This window comes from Lissotriton helveticus, chromosome 12, assembly GCF_964261635.1.
Source record: "Lissotriton helveticus chromosome 12, aLisHel1.1, whole genome shotgun sequence".
Lineage (NCBI taxonomy): Eukaryota > Metazoa > Chordata > Amphibia > Caudata > Salamandridae > Lissotriton > Lissotriton helveticus.
In genome coordinates, this window is record NC_136073.1 from 249,329,008 (window position 1) to 249,352,189 (window position 23,182).

The 23,182-nt window shown below is 44.9% G+C and overlaps 1 protein-coding gene across 3 annotated transcripts in view; it reads left to right on the forward strand.

Annotated features, from left to right (window-relative positions):
- The window catches only part of DEF8 (differentially expressed in FDCP 8 homolog), a 231,440-nt gene extending 216,216 nt beyond the window's left edge, over positions 1 to 15,224 (forward strand). For 2 of the 3 annotated variants that reach the window (XM_078670285.1, XM_078670287.1), the window contains exon 13: positions 9,668 to 15,224. In XM_078670285.1, coding sequence (XP_078526411.1) covers positions 9,668 to 9,764 — 97 coding nt within the window. In that variant the 3' untranslated portion in view covers positions 9,765 to 15,224. The remainder of the gene's footprint in view (positions 1 to 9,667) is intronic. The other variant, XM_078670288.1, reaches the window with a different exon arrangement.
- The last annotated feature ends 7,958 nt before the right edge of the window (positions 15,225 to 23,182 follow it).

Here is a 23,182-nt window from a genome sequence, read left to right on the forward strand (position 1 = left end):
TCCCACTGCAGCCCCTCCCCATTATTGGATCTCCCTTCCAAAGAGTGGGGATGGACCTCATCGGCCCTCTACCCAAGACACGAAAAGGTTTTCAGCACGTGTTGGTCATCGTCGATTACGCGACAAGATTTCCGGAAGCATTTCCATTAACCACCACCAAGCAGGTAGCTGATAGAATGTTGGAGCTGTTCTCGCGCGTAGGGTGCCCCCAAGGAGATCCTGACGGACCAGGGGACCCCCTTCGTCTCCAGACTGATGAAGGAGGTGTGTCAGTCCTTGACAATCCACCAGATCAAAACATCGGTTTACCATCCCCTGACAGATGGATTGGTGGAACGCTACAACAGGACCTTGAAAACCACCTTGAGGAAGATGCTAGAAGTAAGCGGGGCTGGGTGGGACCAGCTACTACCGCTGGCCTTATACGTGATACGGGGACAAAAACAAAGCAGCCTAGGATTCTCCTCATTTGAGCTCCTCTACGGACGACAACCACGATCCCTTCTAGACATGACGAAAGAAGCGTGGGAACAGGAGCAACCCGAAGAAACACGGAAGACCCTAGAATATGCCCAAAGTCTGAAAGTAAAGCTTGGAAAGTTAAGAGACCTAGCCTACAAGCCGTATACGACAAAGGAAAGAGATGGAGGCGATTGGCTGTTAACGACTGGGCTCTAGTCCTGCTCCCTTCCTCGACCCAGAAATTCAAGGCGGAATGGGTCGGCCCCTATCAGGTACTCTCGTCCATCGGCAACACCAGCTACAAGCTGAAAGTGAGTCCCCGGAAGACTCATATTTATCACATAAACATGCTAAAAAATTGCTTGCCCCCCCAACTAGAGGACTCCTGACCTCCTCTCCCTCCGCTAAAGGCGAACGTTTGACTACCATTGACCAGTTAGTATCAACGAAGAACTGGGAAAACAGGAAATTCAGGGATTACACACAACCCTTGAAGGGCACTCCTCGTTGTTTTCGGACCTTCCAGAGAAAACTAACCTCGCAGAACATCATATAGAGACACCCCCAGGAAAAGTCATAAGAATCAAACCCTACCGCGTGCCAGAAGCACGAAGACAGGACATCAGAAAAGAGGTCCAGGGGATGCTGAAGATTGGAGTAATCAGGCCCTCCACGAGCAACTGGTCCAGCCCAATCGTGATGATACCGAAGCCAGTCGGGTCACGGAGGTTCTGTATGGACTTCAGCGCCCTCAATGAGATTTCCACCTTCGACGCCTACCCCATACCCCGCATTGATGAGTTGATAGAAAAATTAGGAGAGGCAAAATACATCTCGACGCTGGACTTGACTATGGGGTACTGGCAGGTACCCCTTAAGGAAGAAGATCGCAAGAAAACTGCCTTCTCCACAGTAGACGGCCACTTCGAGTTCACCGTACTTCCGTTTGGGCTCCATGGAGCTCCAGCCACGTTTCAGAGGCTCATGAACACCATATTAAAAGACATGTCCCCCTTTACCTCAGCATACTTGGATGACATCGTCATTTTTAGTCCGGACTGGAATACCCATCTACAGCACCTCCATCAATTCCTTAAACTCGAAGGAGCCGGGTTGAAAGTCAACGCCAAGAAGTCCAGAATAGCCTATCAAAAGGTGAAATATTTAGGATACGTCCTGGGACATGGCCTCATAGAACCCCAGATCGAAAAAGTGAGGGCCATAGCAGATACCCCCTTCCCGAACACCAAACGTGAGATGAGGGCCTTCCTGGGGCTCATAGTTTATTACCGTCGCTTTATACCCCATTCGCCCAACTAGCCGCCCCCCTCACAGACACCCTAAAACAGCGGGTCAAACAAAAAGTTTTAGACAACCCAACCCCTGCTTTGCTAGACACCTTTCATACCCTCAAACGACTTATCACATCGACCCCAGTTCTTTCCTCTCCTGATTTTGCACGTCCCTTCGCCCTCCACACAGACGCCTCAGACTATGGGATAGGGGCGGTATTGTCACAGATCAGGGCGGATGGACAGAACCATCCCATCATATATATCAGCCGAAAACTGTTTCCGAGAGAACGCAAATGCACAACCATAGAAAAAGAATGCCTGGCCATAAAATGGGCCATAGAAAAGTTGGCCTACTATCTAGAAGGTTGCCCTTTTTCTCTCTATACAGACCATGCCCCCCTGCTGTGGATGGCCCAAAACAAATCCAACAATGCTCGGGTCATGAGGTGGTTCCTGACCCTACAGCCATTTGCCTTTACAATTCATCACCAAAAGGGCTCCGAGAACACGGGGGCTGACTTCCTTTCCCGACATCCACTCCCCGAACGGAAGTGTCCTGGGGGGATTGTGTGTAACCAGGGGGTCCCTCTGCCCCAGCGAAGGAGGTCCAGCGTAACCCCTGTAGGGGACTCACCCTTGACCCCCCCCTCTTGTTTCCACGATTGGAGGCGAGGAGGAGAGAAGGCGTTTGAAGGACTGCGGGAACAGGACAGAACCGCTGGAGGAGTCGCGGAAGCAGCGGAACAGCCGAGAACCGAAGAATCATCTACAGGAGTCGGAGAAATTGCACGGCCCGCCACAGAAACCTCCGAGGAACTTTTGGCAACTTGGACCATCGGGCGCAGAGGGTGCGGAAAGACGCCGTGCTTGGTCTGTGCCTGCAGTTGCGACACCTCCGAGGCTATGGCAGAAAGTATGGGACTAAAACAGTCACAAGTTGTGTTTTAACAAAGTGAAGCCCCATCATCCTGCGTTTGTATTGCCAGCACGCTGCATTTTGGGACTGGTAGTCCCCAATACTGATGCGAGCAGAGGCAATATGTTGCAGGTGAGCCCACCACCACTAGGAAGGAGGAGCCATATTTAAATTGTTGAATGGGTGTCTTCACTGTTCCGGACTACGGCATCTGAAGAAGGCACAAGCCGAAACCGGTCATGCCAATGTTTCCCGAATAAATTACCTGTAAAAGCCCCGCAGTGTCCCTGGTGATCTTCTGAAAGAAAGAGAAGTGAGTGAGTTATATATATATATATGTGTGTGTGTGTGTGTGTGTGTATATATATGTGTGTATTTTTCATGTTTATCATACCATGGCACTGGCACTTTAAATATCGTGAGTCACAAAGATAATGCTGTCATGCGATCAAGGCAGAAGGAGCTGCCGAAAAGCGTCATGGCGGAGTGCTTTAAAATGCAATAAAGAAAACTAGCACTTACTTGGGTCCCCTCTCGTTTGTTCATCGTTAAGAGCGGAAGAGCGAGGATTCTTCATATGTATGTATATGTATATATATGTATGTATGTGTATGTATATATATATATATATATATATATATATATATATACATATATGTAACTGTAACCAGGGGGGTCCCTCTGCCCCAGCGAAGGAGGTCCCGCGTAACCCCTGTAGGGGACTCACCCCTTGACCCCCCCCCCCCCTCTTGTTTCCACAGCAGCCTGAATGGTGGTGGACCTGCAAACAGCGGAGTCTTCCGGAAGAGGAGTATGGCCCCTTTAACTGGTCCGAGCTGGGACAATGGGCGGAGCACGATGTACCGTCAAAAGCCGACGATCACGAGGAACAGGTGTGCTTGTACACCGGAGGCGATTGGAGCCCCAGACCAACGACCCCACGTTGTATAATGCATAGGTACCCCAGGTTCTTTATTAAAAACGACCTGCTATACAGACAGAGACAGATAGACGATCCTGAACAGCTCTTGGTTCCAGTTTCCTTTAGGGAACAGGTCTTGTTCTTCTCCCATGCTCACTTGGTGGCGGGACACACGGGAGCCGAGAAAACTACCCAGAACATCCTGCGCCATTTTTATTGGCCTGGTATATACAGAGACACGATGAAATACTGCCAGGAATGCGAGATATGCCAGAAGAAGAACATGACCAGACCCCAGCCGTCCCACTGCAGCCCCTCCCCATTATTGGATCTCCCTTCCAAAGAGTGGGGATGGACCTCATCGGCCCTCTACCCAAGACACGAAAAGGTTTTCAGCACGTGTTGGTCATCGTCGATTACGCGACAAGATTTCCGGAAGCATTTCCATTAACCACCACCAAGCAGGTAGCTGATAGAATGTTGGAGCTGTTCTCGCGCGTAGGGTGCCCCCAAGGAGATCCTGACGGACCAGGGGACCCCCTTCGTCTCCAGACTGATGAAGGAGGTGTGTCAGTCCTTGACAATCCACCAGATCAAAACATCGGTTTACCATCCCCTGACAGATGGATTGGTGGAACGCTACAACAGGACCTTGAAAACCACCTTGAGGAAGATGCTAGAAGTAAGCGGGGCTGGGTGGGACCAGCTACTACCGCTGGCCTTATACGTGATACGGGGACAAAAACAAAGCAGCCTAGGATTCTCCTCATTTGAGCTCCTCTACGGACGACAACCACGATCCCTTCTAGACATGACGAAAGAAGCGTGGGAACAGGAGCAACCCGAAGAAACACGGAAGACCCTAGAATATGCCCAAAGTCTGAAAGTAAAGCTTGGAAAGTTAAGAGACCTAGCCTACAAGCCGTATACGACAAAGGAAAGAGATGGAGGCGATTGGCTGTTAACGACTGGGCTCTAGTCCTGCTCCCTTCCTCGACCCAGAAATTCAAGGCAGAATGGGTCGGCCCCTATCAGGTACTCTCGTCCATCGGCAACACCAGCTACAAGCTGAAAGTGAGTCCCCGGAAGACTCATATTTATCACATAAACATGCTAAAAAATGGCTTGCCCCCCCACCCCCCAACTAGAGGACTCCTGACCTCCTCTCCCTCCGCTAAAGGCGAACGTTTGACTACCATTGACCAGTTAGTATCAACGAAGAACTGGGAAAACAGGAAATTCAGGGATTACACACAACCCTTGAAGGGCACTCCTCGTTGTTTTCGGACCTTCCAGAGAAAACTAACCTCGCAGAACATCATATAGAGACACCCCCAGGAAAAGTCATAAGAATCAAACCCTACCGCGTGCCAGAAGCACGAAGACAGGACATCAGAAAAGAGGTCCAGGGGATGCTGAAGATTGGAGTAATCAGGCCCTCCACGAGCAACTGGTCCAGCCCAATCGTGATGATACCGAAGCCAGTCGGGTCACGGAGGTTCTGTATGGACTTCAGCGCCCTCAATGAGATTTCCACCTTCGACGCCTACCCCATACCCCGCATTGATGAGTTGATAGAAAAATTAGGAGAGGCAAAATACATCTCGACGCTGGACTTGACTATGGGGTACTGGCAGGTACCCCTTAAGGAAGAAGATCGCAAGAAAACTGCCTTCTCCACAGTAGACGGCCACTTCGAGTTCACCGTACTTCCGTTTGGGCTCCATGGAGCTCCAGCCACGTTTCAGAGGCTCATGAACACCATATTAAAAGACATGTCCCCCTTTACCTCAGCATACTTGGATGACATCGTCATTTTTAGTCCGGACTGGAATACCCATCTACAGCACCTCCATCAATTCCTTAAACTCGAAGGAGCCGGGTTGAAAGTCAACGCCAAGAAGTCCAGAATAGCCTATCAAAAGGTGAAATATTTAGGATACGTCCTGGGACATGGCCTCATAGAACCCCAGATCGAAAAAGTGAGGGCCATAGCAGATACCCCCTTCCCGAACACCAAACGTGAGATGAGGGCCTTCCTGGGGCTCATAGTTTATTACCGTCGCTTTATACCCCATTCGCCCAACTAGCCGCCCCCCTCACAGACACCCTAAAACAGCGGGTCAAACAAAAAGTTTTAGACAACCCAACCCCTGCTTTGCTAGACACCTTTCATACCCTCAAACGACTTATCACATCGACCCCAGTTCTTTCCTCTCCTGATTTTGCACGTCCCTTCGCCCTCCACACAGACGCCTCAGACTATGGGATAGGGGCGGTATTGTCACAGATCAGGGCGGATGGACAGAACCATCCCATCATATATATCAGCCGAAAACTGTTTCCGAGAGAACGCAAATGCACAACCATAGAAAAAGAATGCCTGGCCATAAAATGGGCCATAGAAAAGTTGGCCTACTATCTAGAAGGTTGCCCTTTTTCTCTCTATACAGACCATGCCCCCCTGCTGTGGATGGCCCAAAACAAATCCAACAATGCTCGGGTCATGAGGTGGTTCCTGACCCTACAGCCATTTGCCTTTACAATTCATCACCAAAAGGGCTCCGAGAACACGGGGGCTGACTTCCTTTCCCGACATCCACTCCCCGAACGGAAGTGTCCTGGGGGGATTGTGTGTAACCAGGGGGTCCCTCTGCCCCAGCGAAGGAGGTCCAGCGTAACCCCTGTAGGGGACTCACCCTTGACCCCCCCCTCTTGTTTCCACGATTGGAGGCGAGGAGGAGAGAAGGCGTTTGAAGGACTGCGGGAAGAGGACAGAACCGCTGGAGGAGTCGCGGAAGCAGCGGAACAGCCGAGAACCGAAGAATCATCTACAGAAGTCGGGACCCAGGGCACGGAACTGTCGGTGATCCTGGAGCCATGAGGCCAACGACATCACGAGCCGCCCAGCCGCACACCAGGAGGAGGTGTGTGGCTCCGCGAGGTACGAAACCGTATAGCGGGTTGGGTGGGACGTAAAGGAGCGTCTGATATTTAACTGATTCTCTGGGTTGTTCCCTGGTGTTCCCTTCCCTTCACGTAACTCCCCGACCTCCTGAGCACCTAACGTTGAGCTGAAACACGAATGGTGACTCCCTCCCCTTTGTCACTGTACATAGAGCACTCGGACTGATTCTCTCCTCACCTTTTTCCCCGCCTCGAGCGTGACCCCGCAACACGGAGCCCATCGAGACGAGAATTAGGAGAAGTCCCGTCCCAATACAGCCGGCAGGCGGCTGGCCCAGGAGGAGAAGACGGACGGAAAGAAGTCGGTCCCCCAGGAGGGTATCTTCTAGGAAAACGTGCACGGACTTTCTGTTGTCCCAAATAAATCTACCTGCAACCAAAACACGTCTCCTGCCATTTCCTCCCGCGCCCGTTACAGTAACTCAGGACTTGAAAAATGTATATACATCTACAAACAAAGCCCATTATGCAATAAATAAACAAAATCTGTGTTATAAGAATTTAATGAAACAATTGGGCTCAGATACCAATGTGATCGTGAGGCAAGCAGACAAAGGGGGCAATGTGGTCCTGTGGCCACGCCAGCTCTATATGAAAGAGCAGAATTGCAGTTATCAGACATATCTTGTTAAAGAAAAAGCAACATTCATAATGTCAAAACAGCATGGAATGACCATTACCTGAAGCTCCTTGCTTGGAAGAGTAGGGGGTTACTAAGTAATGCAGAATACTGATTCCTGAAAAAAGAACATCCAGTGATCCCCACTTTTTATCTAATTCCAAAGGTCCACAAGAGCACTGTTACTCCACCTGGCAGACCGATTATATCGGCGATTAACAGCGCGATCGAAAACACTTCCAAATATATTGATTATTTTCTCCAGGAATGGGTTCGAGGCCTTACTTCTTTTGTTCAAGATACATCTGACTTTTTAAGGAAAATAGAACATATCGAATGGAGTCAGGATATGTTATTAATGACTTTGGATGTATCTTCTTTGTACACTTCAATTAGAGATCAAGATGGGATGAAGGCAGTGGAGCATTTTTTAAACAGGAGACCAATGAATTGTGCACCACATAATAGAATGCTGTTGTCCATGGTAAAAGCATGTTTAGAACAGAACTTTTTTAGGTCGAGCGTAGAGCTGCGCATGCGTAGCATGCGCTGTCTAGCTCAGGACCTATTGTTTTTAGGTTCGTGGGAATCTGAAACAGCATTCGGCCACGTGCCTCTGCTGTCTCAGATTTGTCTGTGTGAGCGCGCTTCGCGATTTTGTATCTGGCTGCCCGTCCCCTGGCTCAGAATCCCCGCAAACACGCAGGCACGCACACAGACGCACGCAGGCAGGCACGTGCACACACACAGGCAGGCACGCGCACACACACACACACACGCACGCACCCACGCACCCACGCACCCACCTCCCCCCACCACCACCACCACCACTACTCACGGGCTCACGCGCACACACAAACACACATATCCCCCCCTCCACTCACCGTGCTCTTTTGTCGCGTCGCCTCGCTGCGCTCCTTTTCTCCAGCGCATCTCCACACGCGGGGCACTTCTCTGTATTTTCACGCTACCGCGGGGCTCTCCCTCCGTGATGGGAGCCCCGCATCAACGAGCAACACCGGCGTACTTCTGCAGGAGTAGCAAGGATTAGGAACAATTTTAAAATCTAACTCGAGGTTACAGCCGGTAATTTATAAATGTACCCATATATGCTCCCTGTGATCTAGAAATTCATTGCATCCTTACTCCTGATATAACTCTGTTTATATATTCTGTTACATTATCATCTGTATTTTAAATGTGGGCATCCATGCAGTGTCTAGTCAGCACTTTTTGTACCTTAATGTGCCTGTCATTGTTCTTATTCTGTACCCAGCGATTCTGTATGTACTAAAAATGAGGATCTACAACCTTCCGGAGCACAGAAGAATGTACATCAAACTTTCAAATAAGCAATGGGCTTACAGTATTACAAATATCATGGATACGCTTTTCTCTTTTCGTTAAAGATGTTGCAAATACTTTGGTTTTTTTTATTTTTTGGTGATGGGAAATCATTACATTTCGCCCTTGTTAAATGTACATTCTTTAAGATCTGTGTTTTATGTTTAGAAAAATTACAATGGTAGGCATTCGTAATATGACATTTGGAGAGTTGGGATCAGTTCTTCAGGCAATATATTACAAAGGGCATTCCATGTTTTGCAATTACGTCTGTCAGGTATTCTAAAGAAGATTACAGTCTCTATCCTTCCTTGCTATTTAAGATATTTTCACAAATATAGTTTGATATTGGATTCACACATTCTGTGTGAAAAACGTATCTACTTTTGAAATGGATTTCACAGCAGCAGCCCCTTCATTAGAGCAGTGGAGCGCCCCCCTCCCCCCCCCTTCCCCCCACACCACTATCCTCAAATAAAACAGGTTTTAAACCGGTTAACCTGTTTTATTATCGTTCTATTTGAATCCCCCTGGACCCGCCCCCAGGACTCTGACGAGTCTTGGGGCAGGTCCAGAGAATTACACTGTGGTGGGGGAGTGGTAGTGCACTCCCTTCACTGCACATGACGGTTTGGTCGGCCATCTCAGGCCGACCAAACTCTGTGCAGTGAAGCTCTCTCCAACCCCAGTTGAGTTGCTGGGACCAGAGAGCGCAAGCACAGGCTCCCAGTCTGCCTGGGAGAGAAAAGTCCCAGCGCTCAGGCCAATCCTGACGCTGCTTTCATGCAGTGTCAGGATTGGCTGCAGTGCATTCTTGGAGCCTGTGCCCAGAAGAAGCCTGGAGGAGCGAGATGATCAGAAAAGTTTACCACCCTCTTACCCCCTGCCCAGCTCCCTCCTCCGGCACGCCCTGCCACTTTGGCAGGGGACAGGCCGCCACTGCGATTATAATGTATTACTAACTACTTTTCCTTTAATTTAAAAAAACTTTTCTTCCATACAAAATACATTATTTGCGTAAATGAATTGCACAAGTTGTGGATGTTTAAATTTGTATTCCAAACAAAGAATTTGAGTTTCATTCTATCACACTCTAGAACAACAGCATTCATTTCTCTCTCAACTTGTATTTTACCTTTCAGAGACTGCTACTACGACAATTCTACTGCATGTCCAAAGTGTGCCCGGCTGAACTTGAGAAAGCAGACGCAAGAGCCTGCTCCAGCGGCGCTAGAATAGAAGACTGGGTATTGCACAGACTATACCCTACTAACCTACAGAATCACTTGTAGGACCTGAGTATTGCCAACAGTCTGGGGTCTAGAAGCAGAAGACATTTGGCATCCAGTTACTGGAATCTGCTACGGTGATAGTGATGTTTAATGGACCATGGTGTGCAATTGTAGCTTGAATCATGGAATGTAATTTCATCAATGAAGGATATAGACATCTGAGACCAAAGAGAATTATAAAGCTAGGATAACTGTAATCTTTGGGGCCAGCTAGGAACACATGTTAGTCACCTCTTTGTACTGGGGGGGCCTGTTTCCCCTTTTGAGATGGCCATCTCCTAACTTTGAGACGAACAACTGCATCTGGTGAGTTGATCAGTTCCCAGTGTGAGACGAACGGCATCAAACATTAAGAAAGTCACCTCCTAGCCAACAGATTGCAAAGTTCCACCACTGAAGGAATTAGTAGCTATTTAAATAGCTTTTTATGGGAACTGGGAAGTTAAACAAACACTAGGTGCCTTTGTTGTGCCCTCTCCCTGGAACAGGCATTTGCAATTATAGTGCCTTTCATATCCTTCTGGATATAGGGATAATGTATTGTCTCTTTGTCTTTTATCGAGAGGTTTAGAAAACCCGGAATTGCATCCCAGTCATTTCCTTGAATAGCTGGAGCTCTGTATTATAAGCCAGCTCCTTTATAATATCGTAAGCACACCACCATGGACATTCTTTGATATTCATGAGTGTTCAAGGTGTTTTAGGATCTCGAAGTGCCACCCTAGAACACTTTACCCGTCACATAGCTGCTTTTAAACTATCCAAAGCCGTGGGGAGCTGCTTCCTCCACATGAACCCCTCCCATGAGAGTTTAAAGAAAAGTAGAGAGCAGACATTATGATAAAAGGAGTAGCACTTCAACAACGTCTCTGATTCGTCTACATTTCAAGATGCTTCCTGCTAGGATGGGGAACCCACTTATGAAAATGTCAGATTCAAGAGATGTTAGTCCTAAAGCAGTACTTATATCTCATAAATACACTGGAGCTGAAGGCGATTGACTTTGCCTTAAAATCCTTTTGGCCAACAGTAAAAGGCATCTATGAGTAAATTCAAAATGACAGTGAAATAGATGTGACCTACCTGGCAAAACAGTGGGGAACAGAATTCGGGGGACTCAAGAAAGAAGCTCATTCTGGTTATGGTTCATTGCATGCAAGTTTTCCAGGCCGTCAGTCCGCCAGCCAGGAGTACAAAGACGCTCACGCTCTAACTATAAAAGAGGACTATGAATCGTTGCTGATATTATCAAAGCTGCTGTGTGGAGATATGTTTACACATGTCTAGACTAGCTGCAGGCCACATACCTAAGTAAACAGAACCTGTTTGGTTGACTGCCATTTATTTTCTCATGTCCACTTCTTGTTCACTTTCCTTTATTTTGTTTTCCCTCTTGAGATAGTGCGGAGGGTCTATTCTGATAATTAATGAGTAAATGTCCCATGATGGAAATGGATTCAGTATTTATGTGTAACCCTAGATCTTTATCATGGGAGTCTTCACTCAATTTATGACACCCTGTCAGCCTGCCTGGGAAGCCATGGCAGTGCCCTGCCTTTTAGCTGCAGAGCAGTGTCATTTGGAGTAGAAACACCAGCCAAAGGGCACAGAACAGTTCTCCCCTGTAAACATTTGTTGTCCACTTTCATTTGTTTCATTGTAAAGAATTACCACAGATGCTTCTACTGATGTCATTTTAAAAGTATTCTTTGTTACCCTTTAAAAACAAAGGAAAATGTGTGTCATTAAATAGGCAGGTGTTAGGAAAAGAGAGCTTTTGCTGTTAAAATGTTCTAATATGCCACACGACAGTGTGTTCGACCCACACTTCTAACGATTGAACTCAGTTGAAGACTTTGCTGTAGCTCTTCACCTGGGGTAAGCTACCCACAGTTGCTGAATGGGTACATTCACTCCTGCGTAGATTGTGCCTTGTGGGTTGTTTGGTAATCCCGTTGGTATCACCAAATGTCCTTTTGGACATAGTCAAAAATTCCTGGTGTGTTACCTAGTCTTATGGTGGTCTCAGTTCATTATTAGACCCAATGTATGTCTCCTGCTGAATGCAGTGAGCACAGTATCTTATAATGCCTACACTACAGATGCCCTTACACAGTTCGTGGGAGTCCTTAGTCGTTGATGGACATACAGTCCAGGGTTTAGAGGACTCGAATACGTTGAACTTCAGCATAAACATGCAGCATTCCCAAGCACAGGAAACATAATGGTTCAACAAGGGTATTTCTATAGTGGCAGTGCTACCCCTACTGTCTATAGATTGGAAAGGACACTACAACCCATGCCTTCAGGAGATCAATGGCTGCTGCAGGCGAGGGCACAATGGCAATCTGTATAATGTGTAATGTTGTGAGTTTGTTTGTCTCGTCTTCCTAGTTACACTCCAGATGTTGCTGCACTCGGTCTTTTGTGGTGGCCCCTGTGCAAACGACCAACCCATTGTATTTTGTGCTTTGACCACGTTCATTGGTAGGATCACCCCTACCCAGAGGAGACTTGTACAGTGCTGCTTATGAGAATGATTCAATGCAAAGTGACATGTACCAAGTCCTTTGCCTTTCTTGCAACACCTTCAATAGACTGAGGGGCAAATTGTCTATTTATGTTTGTTAAACAGCAAACAGTGTTCTATTTGTGACAGAAATTAATGCTCATCTAAGTTCTGGAGAAAACCAAACATTTATCTCTAAAGTACACGTTCCAACCACCGAGCTTTGCAGCAAAACCAAGTAAACCTTTGAGAAAATCAGTATTTGAGTGGATTGAGTGTATGTCCGACCTTAATCGCCAAAGACAGGCTGCTGTCTGCAACTGAATCGGTCCATGGCCTTCTGCCATTGTCTGGAATTTAATAGAGCAGAAAAATGGGAATGTGTTGAAAAATAAAAAGCTTCCTCTTTGATGTAGTGTAATGAAGGCCCTCTTCTGACACCCACTGCTAATTCAGAAAAATATGCTTTTGTGATTTTAAACAACCCCATGATTTGTCCACTGTTGCATGTTTTGGAGAAGTTGTTAAAAAAAAAAAAACACTTTTCAAAGTACGTCAGAGCACTTAAAAAAAGGAGAACTGATCTGTTTTCCCCTCATGAATGCTGACTTTTGAATCCACTGTCCAGTCCCTTCAGAGTGTACTTTTAGCTCTTGCATCCGCATGCTCTAGACCTCAGATCTGTCCCATGAAGTGTTATATTAGAATTGAACTCTGCTCCTACTAACCTAGCATAGGGACTTTTTCAACGACCTGGGATTTCAACAGCATCCAATCTATGAAGGAATTTCGGCTCGACGAAGGATTTAATGTGCAACTCTTTTTTTTTTTTAAATGTATTATCGTTGTTATGTTTTAATGAATTTTTTGGACCATATATGATTAGGAATTGGTTTACAGTGTGTGAATATTTTTTATAAGTGGTGTCGAAGAGTCTCTCTCTCTTAAACACAGTCCCCAGCGGGATGTCACATGTGCTTTTGGTTTCTCCAGGATGTCACATCCGATCACAGCTGCTAATAGTGCTGACGGGATGCCACAACCAATCACAGCTGTTGACACAAATGAGATTTTGCAAAGTGACGTAGCTGCTAACTACTGTTTGGTGCCACATCCAGGCTGGTAGATGGTGGAACAAAAATACTGGGTGCCCATCAAATCTTCAATAATGATGCTTGGATCTTTATTCGGGGTATATTTGTGCATAATGACAAGTGGATGCCTACACCAATTTGTCATTCTGAAAATCTTACAGAAGTAAAGTTTACACAGGCCAATGATGTTTGAACATTATACACATAAATCACTGGGTCAGCTTGATAATCACTACATTGAAAAGCTCGGAGCACTCTCAACAGAGAAGGTCCAGAAAACTGAAGCTGTAGAAGTGAGAACTATTTTCAACAATAGCCCTAACACTGTGATGCCAGTTTAAAGTGTTCAGCTGCTCAAGTGACGTCACCAAAATTCCAACACCCAAAAGAGCATGACATGGCTTTGTAAAGCACAGCTCTCCCAAACAGCATGGTTAGGTGTTGTGTATGTCACTTGCTTACTTAGCAGAAAGAGTGGAAAAGCAGGGTGAGCAGTATACCCTCTTACAAGGGAAAGCAGACTGATGACTTGCGGGAAAAGACTTGTCATTGCAGTGGTGCCCGCTTCTTTGGAAATCCCTGCTAAAGCTGTGAGGTTGGTTACTTTCTACCAGTGTACTACACCTATCGGCAGTCCGCATGCGTGCACAGTCGCCATCTTGAGAATCTTGTGCTTGTAATGCCAGGGTACGCAGGCGATTGCCATAATACACAATCTCTGATCATAACAGCTGGTTTCAAATCTGTTGAACATGTCACTGTTCCATTAGGAAGCAATCTTGTATTTTTGTGTCACTGTCATTTTTAACCTCCCCATCCGCCAGTGAAAATACATGCGGCTCTGTAAGAGTATGTTTTTGGAATCCATTGCACTATTAAGTAATCCCTCCTTTAGTACTACAGGGCACAAATCAACTTCCATATTATTACCTCAGTACATCACTACTAATTAGAGAAATCATTGCCTACTGTCTCACACTTTTCCCACTGAAACATACTTAATGTATTTGATCTCACTGCACGCACTGACTGAGCCTTTGCTTATGACTGGTATACATGGAAAATAGCTTAACATTAACCATAAATGCAGATCCATGCATCAATTGTATTTATTGACATTGGACATGCTGTTCCATTTGAGGACCCACCTCTCCTGAGTTACGCCCGTTTCTTCAACATTAGAAATAAAAAGTGTATTAAATGTGGCGGGCACATTTGTACAGCTATACTACATGTGTTCTAATGGCAAATACATATTTCGCAATCTTACTGGTGCAAGACACTTGGGAACGAGCCTGTGATAATGTAGGTGGTGTTCTCACATGTAAGTACAGGCTACCCTCGGAGGGTATACAGGACAGTATAGCTGTAGGTTATAGCTATAGTTATTTTTATTTCAAAACCCGTCACACGATTAAGCAACACATTTCAGCCTGGATCCTCAGAGTGCAGGCTGTATTTTTATATAAGAATGTCAGCATATTATCCCGGCTTGGTTTGCACCAGTCAGATTAGCTGTGCACAAAAGACAAGAATCGCAATGCCAATTAATAGGTGTGTGTCTATATGTATGTTCCCAGGGATATAAAGTATGTGTGTATTTATAAATGAAAGTATAAATCCTGCTAAGCTAATTTTTTGTATATACAATGTAATTAAATAATATATGCACAGATAAAGATACTGTTTGTTACATCTGCATATGAGTTCAGCCTTTTAGCATTTGTCATGTATGTGCAATATTTGTTTCGAGATTTGTTTTTATTTTTTGAAGCTAATAAATATTTTTTTCCTATAAGCATCATCTATGTTGTTTCTGAAAATGCATTAGAGTTGCGCAAGTGGTATTTCATGTTAAACATTTAGTTTGGAAATAAACTTTAAGGCTACAATGTTTCTAGGCATATTATGGCAAAATGACTGAAAACAGAAAATATTCATGGAATGTCATTGTGTGTGGTTATGACAGGTGTTCGTCTAGACGTCAACCATTAAGGTTGCATTTTCGTGGGTGAGGGTATTAGAAAAATGTAGTCAATTGACATAAATTATTGGGTTTTCTTGCTTCTGAAACTTGTATGCATTCTGCTGGGGTCCTTTTGAGGCTGTCACTCTCAGAAGGCCACTATTATTGCTCCTTGCAGGAAAAGATTGAATATCAGTCACACATTCTTCCTTTTGTAGTGTGGGGCTCCCCATCACTAGGGCACGTCATCTTCCTCTCAGTTTCTCTCCCCCAGAATGTCAAGGGGCAAGGATTGATAACTTAAAACAAAAGATGCTGCAAGAACCCGGAGCAGACACCTAGTCAAAATACACTGATCTGTGGACCCTCATCTATTCCTGACTTGGACTACCCTGGCATTTCCTTATGCTGTTGGTCCCCAGCCACACCTGCCTGTTGGGTTTCTGTGATTATCCCTAAACTTCCCCTGATCCTGCTCCCAGACAGAAAGAGACTGTTCCAACAATGCCTAAACCAGCCAGAACTACCACTGCTTTCTTCCTTAGGTGACCGCCCCAATTGTGCGACCATCCTTGGTAAGCAGTTGTGAGCCAAGTACCCCCACTGCCACCCTCAAATCACAAGAGAGCCGGCAACAAACTAAGTGTGGCATCCTAAATTGTGGCTCTTCTTCATGCTTCTCTGAACCTTGCGGGATTGCTTTGGGCACGGTGGTAATCCGACAACATTGCTGACCCCCTTTTGGTTGATAGAGACCTATTCTCGTAAACTGTGGCATCTGCGTTGAATGCTATCATGCATTACATTTCACTATCTTACTGGGAATACTTTGGCTTCAAAATCAACTCCACTATTGACTGGAATGCCGCAACTATAAAATTTTCTCTCCAGTATTGCTCTTAATCTTTTACGGTATCTGGTATACAAGAAGTAAAAAATCAAGCTTCCATAGCCTTTTAACCCATGTTCTTTTGTCCTATACTCATCATGGCTACCTTTCAGTGTTTTCCATGCCCCCATTGGTCATACAGCAGTACAGTTGTCTTACAGACTTAATTTAAGGGGCCTTTATTGCTTACTAGCCATTGTTGTTGTGGAGAAAATACAGGCTCCTAAAATATATGTATTATCTTTATAAAAGAATGAAAAAGGGCTGGACACCATGTGTCGACTATTGGCAGCTAAACAAGATGATCGTTCAAAACCATTAAAAAACATGTACCCATTAACTTTGATTCGTGTCTTTTTGGAAAGGTCAAATGAGACATCTTTTTGGGGACATGGCTGGATGTCAGCCAAGATACCTGCATACAAGTGGAGCTCTGGGGCCGGCACCATAATCTTGCATCATCCAGGCTTCCCTGATCAAATATGGGCCGACAGTCGATCAGAGCGGAGGAAAGATAGAGGGGCAGTGCTGAGAGGTAGCTTGAAATAGAAGTTTTCCATCACTGGAACTTTTATAGGTTCACATGCTTGATTCATCGCTGTCATTGAGGTGGGAGCTTCACGGTATTATAATGAAAAGCAGTATAAAGCTAAGCTTAAGCAATTGTAGGAGGCCACATTGGTAGCCTATCCACAATTAAACTTTAATCAACCAGAACACAGCACAGCCAACACCTCTCCCCTAAAGAGCCACCATACCTCAGATTATTTGCCGCACACAGTGTGAAAGGATACTCTGAGCTCTGCTCAGTTTTTTTTCATCACAAAAGAAATGTACTTATTTGTGGTTTGTGTTTGATTTAGCTACTCTACAATAGCTTCTATTTCACCTCCTTGTAAGTTTTTTTCTGACAGTAAATATGTCAGACAATCTTGCAAAAAAAAAAAAAAGGATTTTCCGACCTTTTGGTTCTTGTGGGAAGATAGAGCTATACTCGGAAGATCCCCACAAGGAGTGTATCTACTGCCTACGTCCAAACCATAAACCCAAGAGTGCGAGATCTGTTGTACTTTCTCTACCAAGACCCTCAAGGACAGGAAAGCTAGACTTTTACTTTAGCTCCAGAAGTCCAAAGCCAAGGTCATTTCTTCCTCATGGGAGGCTCAGGATACTTCAAAGAAGTCTAAAAAAGCTCACAAAAGACATTCAGAGGGTTACAATTCTAAAGATGAGGCGAGAAAAAGGCACAGAGGTTCCGAGACCTCAATCTTCAACTTCTGAAGGTACCCAGCGACATAAACCCAAAAGAGTCCAAACACCACAAGACTCATTCCGAACTTTAACATCATCTTTGAATGTAAGGAATAGGAAAAGTCAAAGACCAAATCATTGCCTACAACTTAATCAATGATTAAAACAACAGCCATACCATTGATGACGGCAACAACATCGACAATCACAACATCGACGACAGGCAGACCATCGATGGACAGATTGTCGGTGACAATGGCTAGATTGCCGACAGACAGGTCACTGACGACAAGATTACTGTTGACTACACTTTCAAAGGCGGCCTATATTTTTAGAAATGGGCGTTTTGACATCGCACATCGCCTAGTGAGGTGTTCCCATTTCTACCTGGGCATTTACTAGACTGAGGAATCAGGAAGCAACGAACTATTAGTAATAGCCCACAGTCCAACACAGCTATACATCAAATGTCAAGTTGATGAGGATCAGTATATGGAGAAATCCTACTTATTTATTGGTCAACCATCCAATCACTCGAACAGGGATATAGAATCTTTTCAAGAAGAATATGGAATCGATCCAGTAGAAGAAGAAAATCGGTGCCAGGACGAAGGAATGAAGTAAGTTCCAAGAGTACTTGTCACAAACCTACGCCTAATGTTAGCAGATTATTAGAATCTGTTCTTTGAACTAGCCACATCACTAAGAGCATTACCTCGCCCTTCAACACCTCGCACTCCTAGGATAATTTCATTGACCACCAGTCGTTTTTAGACAAAAAAAAGCAGCTAAGGAATGTATGTGACCAGATTTACCATCATCTGCAAGTTAGGCAACCACAAGACCCTATTCCGTAAAGGCGTACACATTTTTATTACTTCCAGACTAAAACACATCAAGCAACATACTTGCAGCTTTTCCAAGCTATCAAAGGAGGCAGACCATCAACCATAATAGATCTTGCACTTCACTCCAAGTTGACGGTTGCCTGCGCAGCATGGAAAGACCCCAAGTAGTGCATGAGAAGTCATCATATTGATGCACTAATGATGTGATGCACACATTTAAGATTGACAGCAATGCCTGCTAGAGTAAAAAAAACCAGTTTCACCACACACAAGAATGCTGCACCAACCACACAGGGACCCGACTTCACACTATCCAGCTAGATGGGAAGGAGAACACTCACAGGGCAAGACAAGGCAAGGTAGGACAGAATAGGCATGCACGTGGTTTTCTGAACCCTGCCATAGAATGTGCCTGACTGCAACATCATTCCAAGAGTGAAAATTTAGAAGAACAACGGCGGACTCCTGGTGCAGCACTAGCCTTGGGCAGCGTACTCGAAGTAAGTTAAAGTTAAATAGAATGAAGGGTGTGCACTGTCATCTCCTGCACCTGCCGTTGGAGGGTGCAACCAGCAAAGGCCGGGAACAAATATAAAACAAGCAATGGAGTGGTGCACTTCCCAAATTTGATAATGTCCAATAAGGAAGCCAAATCAGTATCTTCTTTAGAGAGAACTTTATTCAGGTGCATTAAACATGATAATGCAAAACATTAGCCAACGCGTTTCATTCGTGTTGCGAACTTCATCAGGGCGAGTATGATGTGTCTTGGACAGCGTACACTTATCAATGAAGGGGGTCCAAGGTAGATATGACCAAATGTGCAATCAGTGAACCTTTGTAGCCTCCATAGTAAGGGCTTACATTCAGTTTTCTGCCACGCGGGTCCGGGCTTTTCGGCTATGCTGAGTATAGCCAAAAAGCCTGGATCCGAGTGGCAGAAAACTGAATGTAAGCCCTTACTATGGAGGCTACAAAGGTTCACTGATCATTTGGTCATATCTACCTTGGACCCCCTTCATTGATAAGTGTACGCTGTCCAAGACACATCATACTCGCCCTGATGAAGTTCGCAACACGAACGAAACGCGTTGGCTGATGTTTTGCATTATCATGTTTAATGCACCTGAATAAAGTTCTCTCTAAAGAAGATACTGATTTGGCTTCCTTATTGGACATTATAAAATTTGGGAAGTGCACCACTCCATTGCTTGTTTTATCATTCCAAGAATGATGAACCAATGCAGAACAGCTTTTCAGACCTATTCATCAAGCATGATTTGAATAAAACAAACTTATCTTGATTATGGGGGAGATAATCTACTACAGCATCAAGAGGAACTCCTTGACCACCAGTACCCCACTGGCGTAGCCACTTTAAAATATAAAAATGGTAGGAGGCATTCTATCAGTTTTAAAGAAAATACAATATCTTTATTAACTTTAATGTTCAAAATAGTAAATGTACTTATTTGTAAAAATTCAAAACATCCAAGCTAAGCAATACCCAATTAAATGTGACTCAATTCATCAATAGTATAAGGTTCAATTCTTCCACCAAACCATATTCATGATTTAAATTTGACAGTTAATTCTCCTTGCAAACATTCATGAAAAGAACTCTATGCTTCTTCTAAAAAGACATGTGGAAATATTTGCAAGACCTCACAGAACAATTTTGAATTCTTGTATAGAGAATTATCGAGCTAGATAAATGAGCTTTTGAATTACCTGTGGTTAGGACAGCCATAAGCTGTTTGAGAAGCTTGATATCAATGAACCAAGAATAGCCGTAAAAGGAATAAATCCCTCTTTCATCTGGAAATTAATAAACCGTCCATGTTGCTGAGAATTAGGGACTGATGACTATATATCCTGTAGGCTCTATCTCGCCACTGAATCCTCCAGTAACAAGGGGCCTGTGAGGAAAATTGTTTTCTCCAGTTTGAAATGATAGCAAATTAGTGCATTGGAATCCGTTCGATTTATCACAGGGCTGCATTTTTTCTTTTTTACCACAATAGTATTGCTTTCAAATCCCTTTGTGAAAGTGGATCCTCTCCTTGACATCTTTGAGTTTGAAAATATGCCCCCGTTGTTGTCTAACATCTCTCTTGGGTATCCCTAACAAGAATTTTAGCTAAACTTTTTTTACTCCTCTGTGCCAAAAACCAATGCTAGGATGGATTCAACAACTTGTCAATGTCAATAGCAACTATATATTCTAATCAGTGGCATCAGTCATATCCAACAGTGCAGCACTATAAGCCTTAGTCAGTCCTTGGTAACTAGCATTGTTTCTTCTGAATAGCCTGGGAGGAACTGACTTAATAGGAACCCAATTACAGCTCTTTTTGAAATCCATAATCATTTATAATGACCTCCAGAAATATTTTGCCACCTGTGAAGAAAGAGATAATCCTCCCCATACTTTTGGGATACATTTGGTATGAGGTGCACTCCATCTTCTTCCCTACCAATATTATAACACTGTCCCTGACACCTCTGTCAATAGAAGATTGGACACTGTGATTTCTGATGGAAAGATTCCTTTTGTTGGGTGGCTTCTTCACCTAATTTCTTGGTCAAAACTACAATAGAAAAAGGATTCCATATTGCCGATACAAATTGGTCCTAGAATAACAGACTTTGCACTCATGGACCAGTCTGACGCGGTTAGTTCTCCTTCAATAGAATACATTTAAACAACAGACCTTTTCACCCTTTAAAGCTATATTTGTGTTTCCAAGGAAAATTTATCACACTTTCTGTTGAAATTGAGAGATTGTGAACAGAGGAATGCTTAGTTCTGGCTTGCTTAGTCAAATTGAACATTTTTGTAAGAGGACCTATGGCAGCATGTGGAAAAGTAAATTTTGCCATGTTGTATGTGCCTACGTGTTCCCCATCTTATGTTATATGTGCATGATCAATATGCATATGTATCCCCCTCTGATCGATTAAAGACGCAATTACAGTTGTGTCCATCTCTAGTATGCCAGTTTCCAGTCATCATGAAAGCAACGAATATCAGGCCTATGTAAACCTACGTTGCCACATTTTACAGTGTGCACATTAATTCATTGAATTATCCCTGTTTCTAGGCCTCAAAAGGGCCCGGGCTCAGATTCAGCTCCTGTTTCCTGAACCCTCTCCGAGGAGCGATACAGCCCCCACCTGTATCCCTGACCCTTCACTTACTTCATGCCTCGCAGTGCCCGGCCCGGCCTGGCTCTGCCTCCCAGTCTGCCAAGAGTATGTTATGTTTCTAGTTATCAGTCCAACCCTCCTTCTCTGCATTCCTAAGCTACTGCAACGCATCAATAGTCTCCGTCATGGTCTAGCCTTTATGTCTCCATGTAAGAGAAATACTGTATTAATATTCATAGAATATTCCTCGCCCGCAATACGTGTAGAATTATGCATGCATCAGTCTTAGTATCAAGTAGCCTTTGCCCTGATAACTTTTGGATTCTATCAACATGTACTCTAAATCCCAGATACCAGATATGCCTAGGTACATGTCGCTCTGACACTCCAGACTTTTAGTCTCCTCTTCTAGCACAGAAGTCATAGCCCCCAGTTCTCCCTGGTAACACGTCATTGCCCATTTGCGCACACCACTAGGTTAGAGGTCCCAGCTGCTCAGGTAGCCCCCTCCATGTTTCCGCCCCGTTTGTGACATATTCTGTTACGTTTACATCACATGTCTATGTATACGCCTTGTACACGCCTTCTTGTTACATCATTTTGCCCTTATCTTTCGCGACTGCTACGAAACCACGCCTACTGTATTGAATGTAATGTATTTGTTTAACTATAAATATTGTGCACTGTTATTAAAAGTTATCCCTTATGCTCCCAGATCCTGCCCCCGGCAGCTGCCATCCTATTCCCATGCAGGCTGTCCTGTTCCTGTCCTTTATGTCTGATTAAAGCCTGTAAACTCCAGCTACCTCGAATCTTGACTCTTATTTATTGAGCTACCCGTTTATTGATTATTCTGAAAAATAGATCCGGTAATTAATTATTTATTTACCACATAATGGCGCCCGAACAGGGACTTGCCCTTTCCCCACGCGCCGGAGAAGCCACGCAGGCCCCCTGATCCTCTGCAGCCGTGACGGAACCATACCGTGCACGTGCAAATATTTCTGCTTCAAGTATCCCTCAGGCCCACGGAGGAGACGGAGGTTGCGGTCCAGCGTCCAGACGAGGTGGTGGAGGAACGCGGCGAGTCCCGACCAGAGCCCAAGCCGAGAGTCCAAGGTCCGAGGTATCCGGAGGCCCACCTGTAACTGAAGTCCGAAGTTCGTCCGTCCGTCGTCGTAGCAGTCCAGTCCAGTCCGAGGCCTTCCGTTCTTGCTGCCCGGTGAGTACCGTTGCTGGGGTAGTATCTAGACAGGGTCAATTAATTTGTCTCTGGTCCGTGGGTTTGGGTACACAGATCCAACACGAAGTGTTCACCTAGGTGGATGCGGGTCCTGACGCGTCTCTTTATGGGACCGGTAAGTTAAGTACTGTTTTAGCAGTACATCTAGTCATTCTAGTAAGTTTCTGTTCCAGTAAGTTCTGTTCTCGAGAAGTTCATGTGTTCTGTTTTCAGTATTTCAGGTAATATTCTGTCCGAACTGTTATTTTAAATGTTATTCCATGTGTTTTTCAATGTCGTGGTATGAGTGATTTGTTTTCAAGTTATTATTGTGTTTATCGTGTATTGTATTGTGTCCAGACTCCAGCTTAAGTTATGCCTCTGTTCTCGAAATTACGTCAGTTAAGAACTAGAAAAGGTCTGCTCGAGGAAGCAG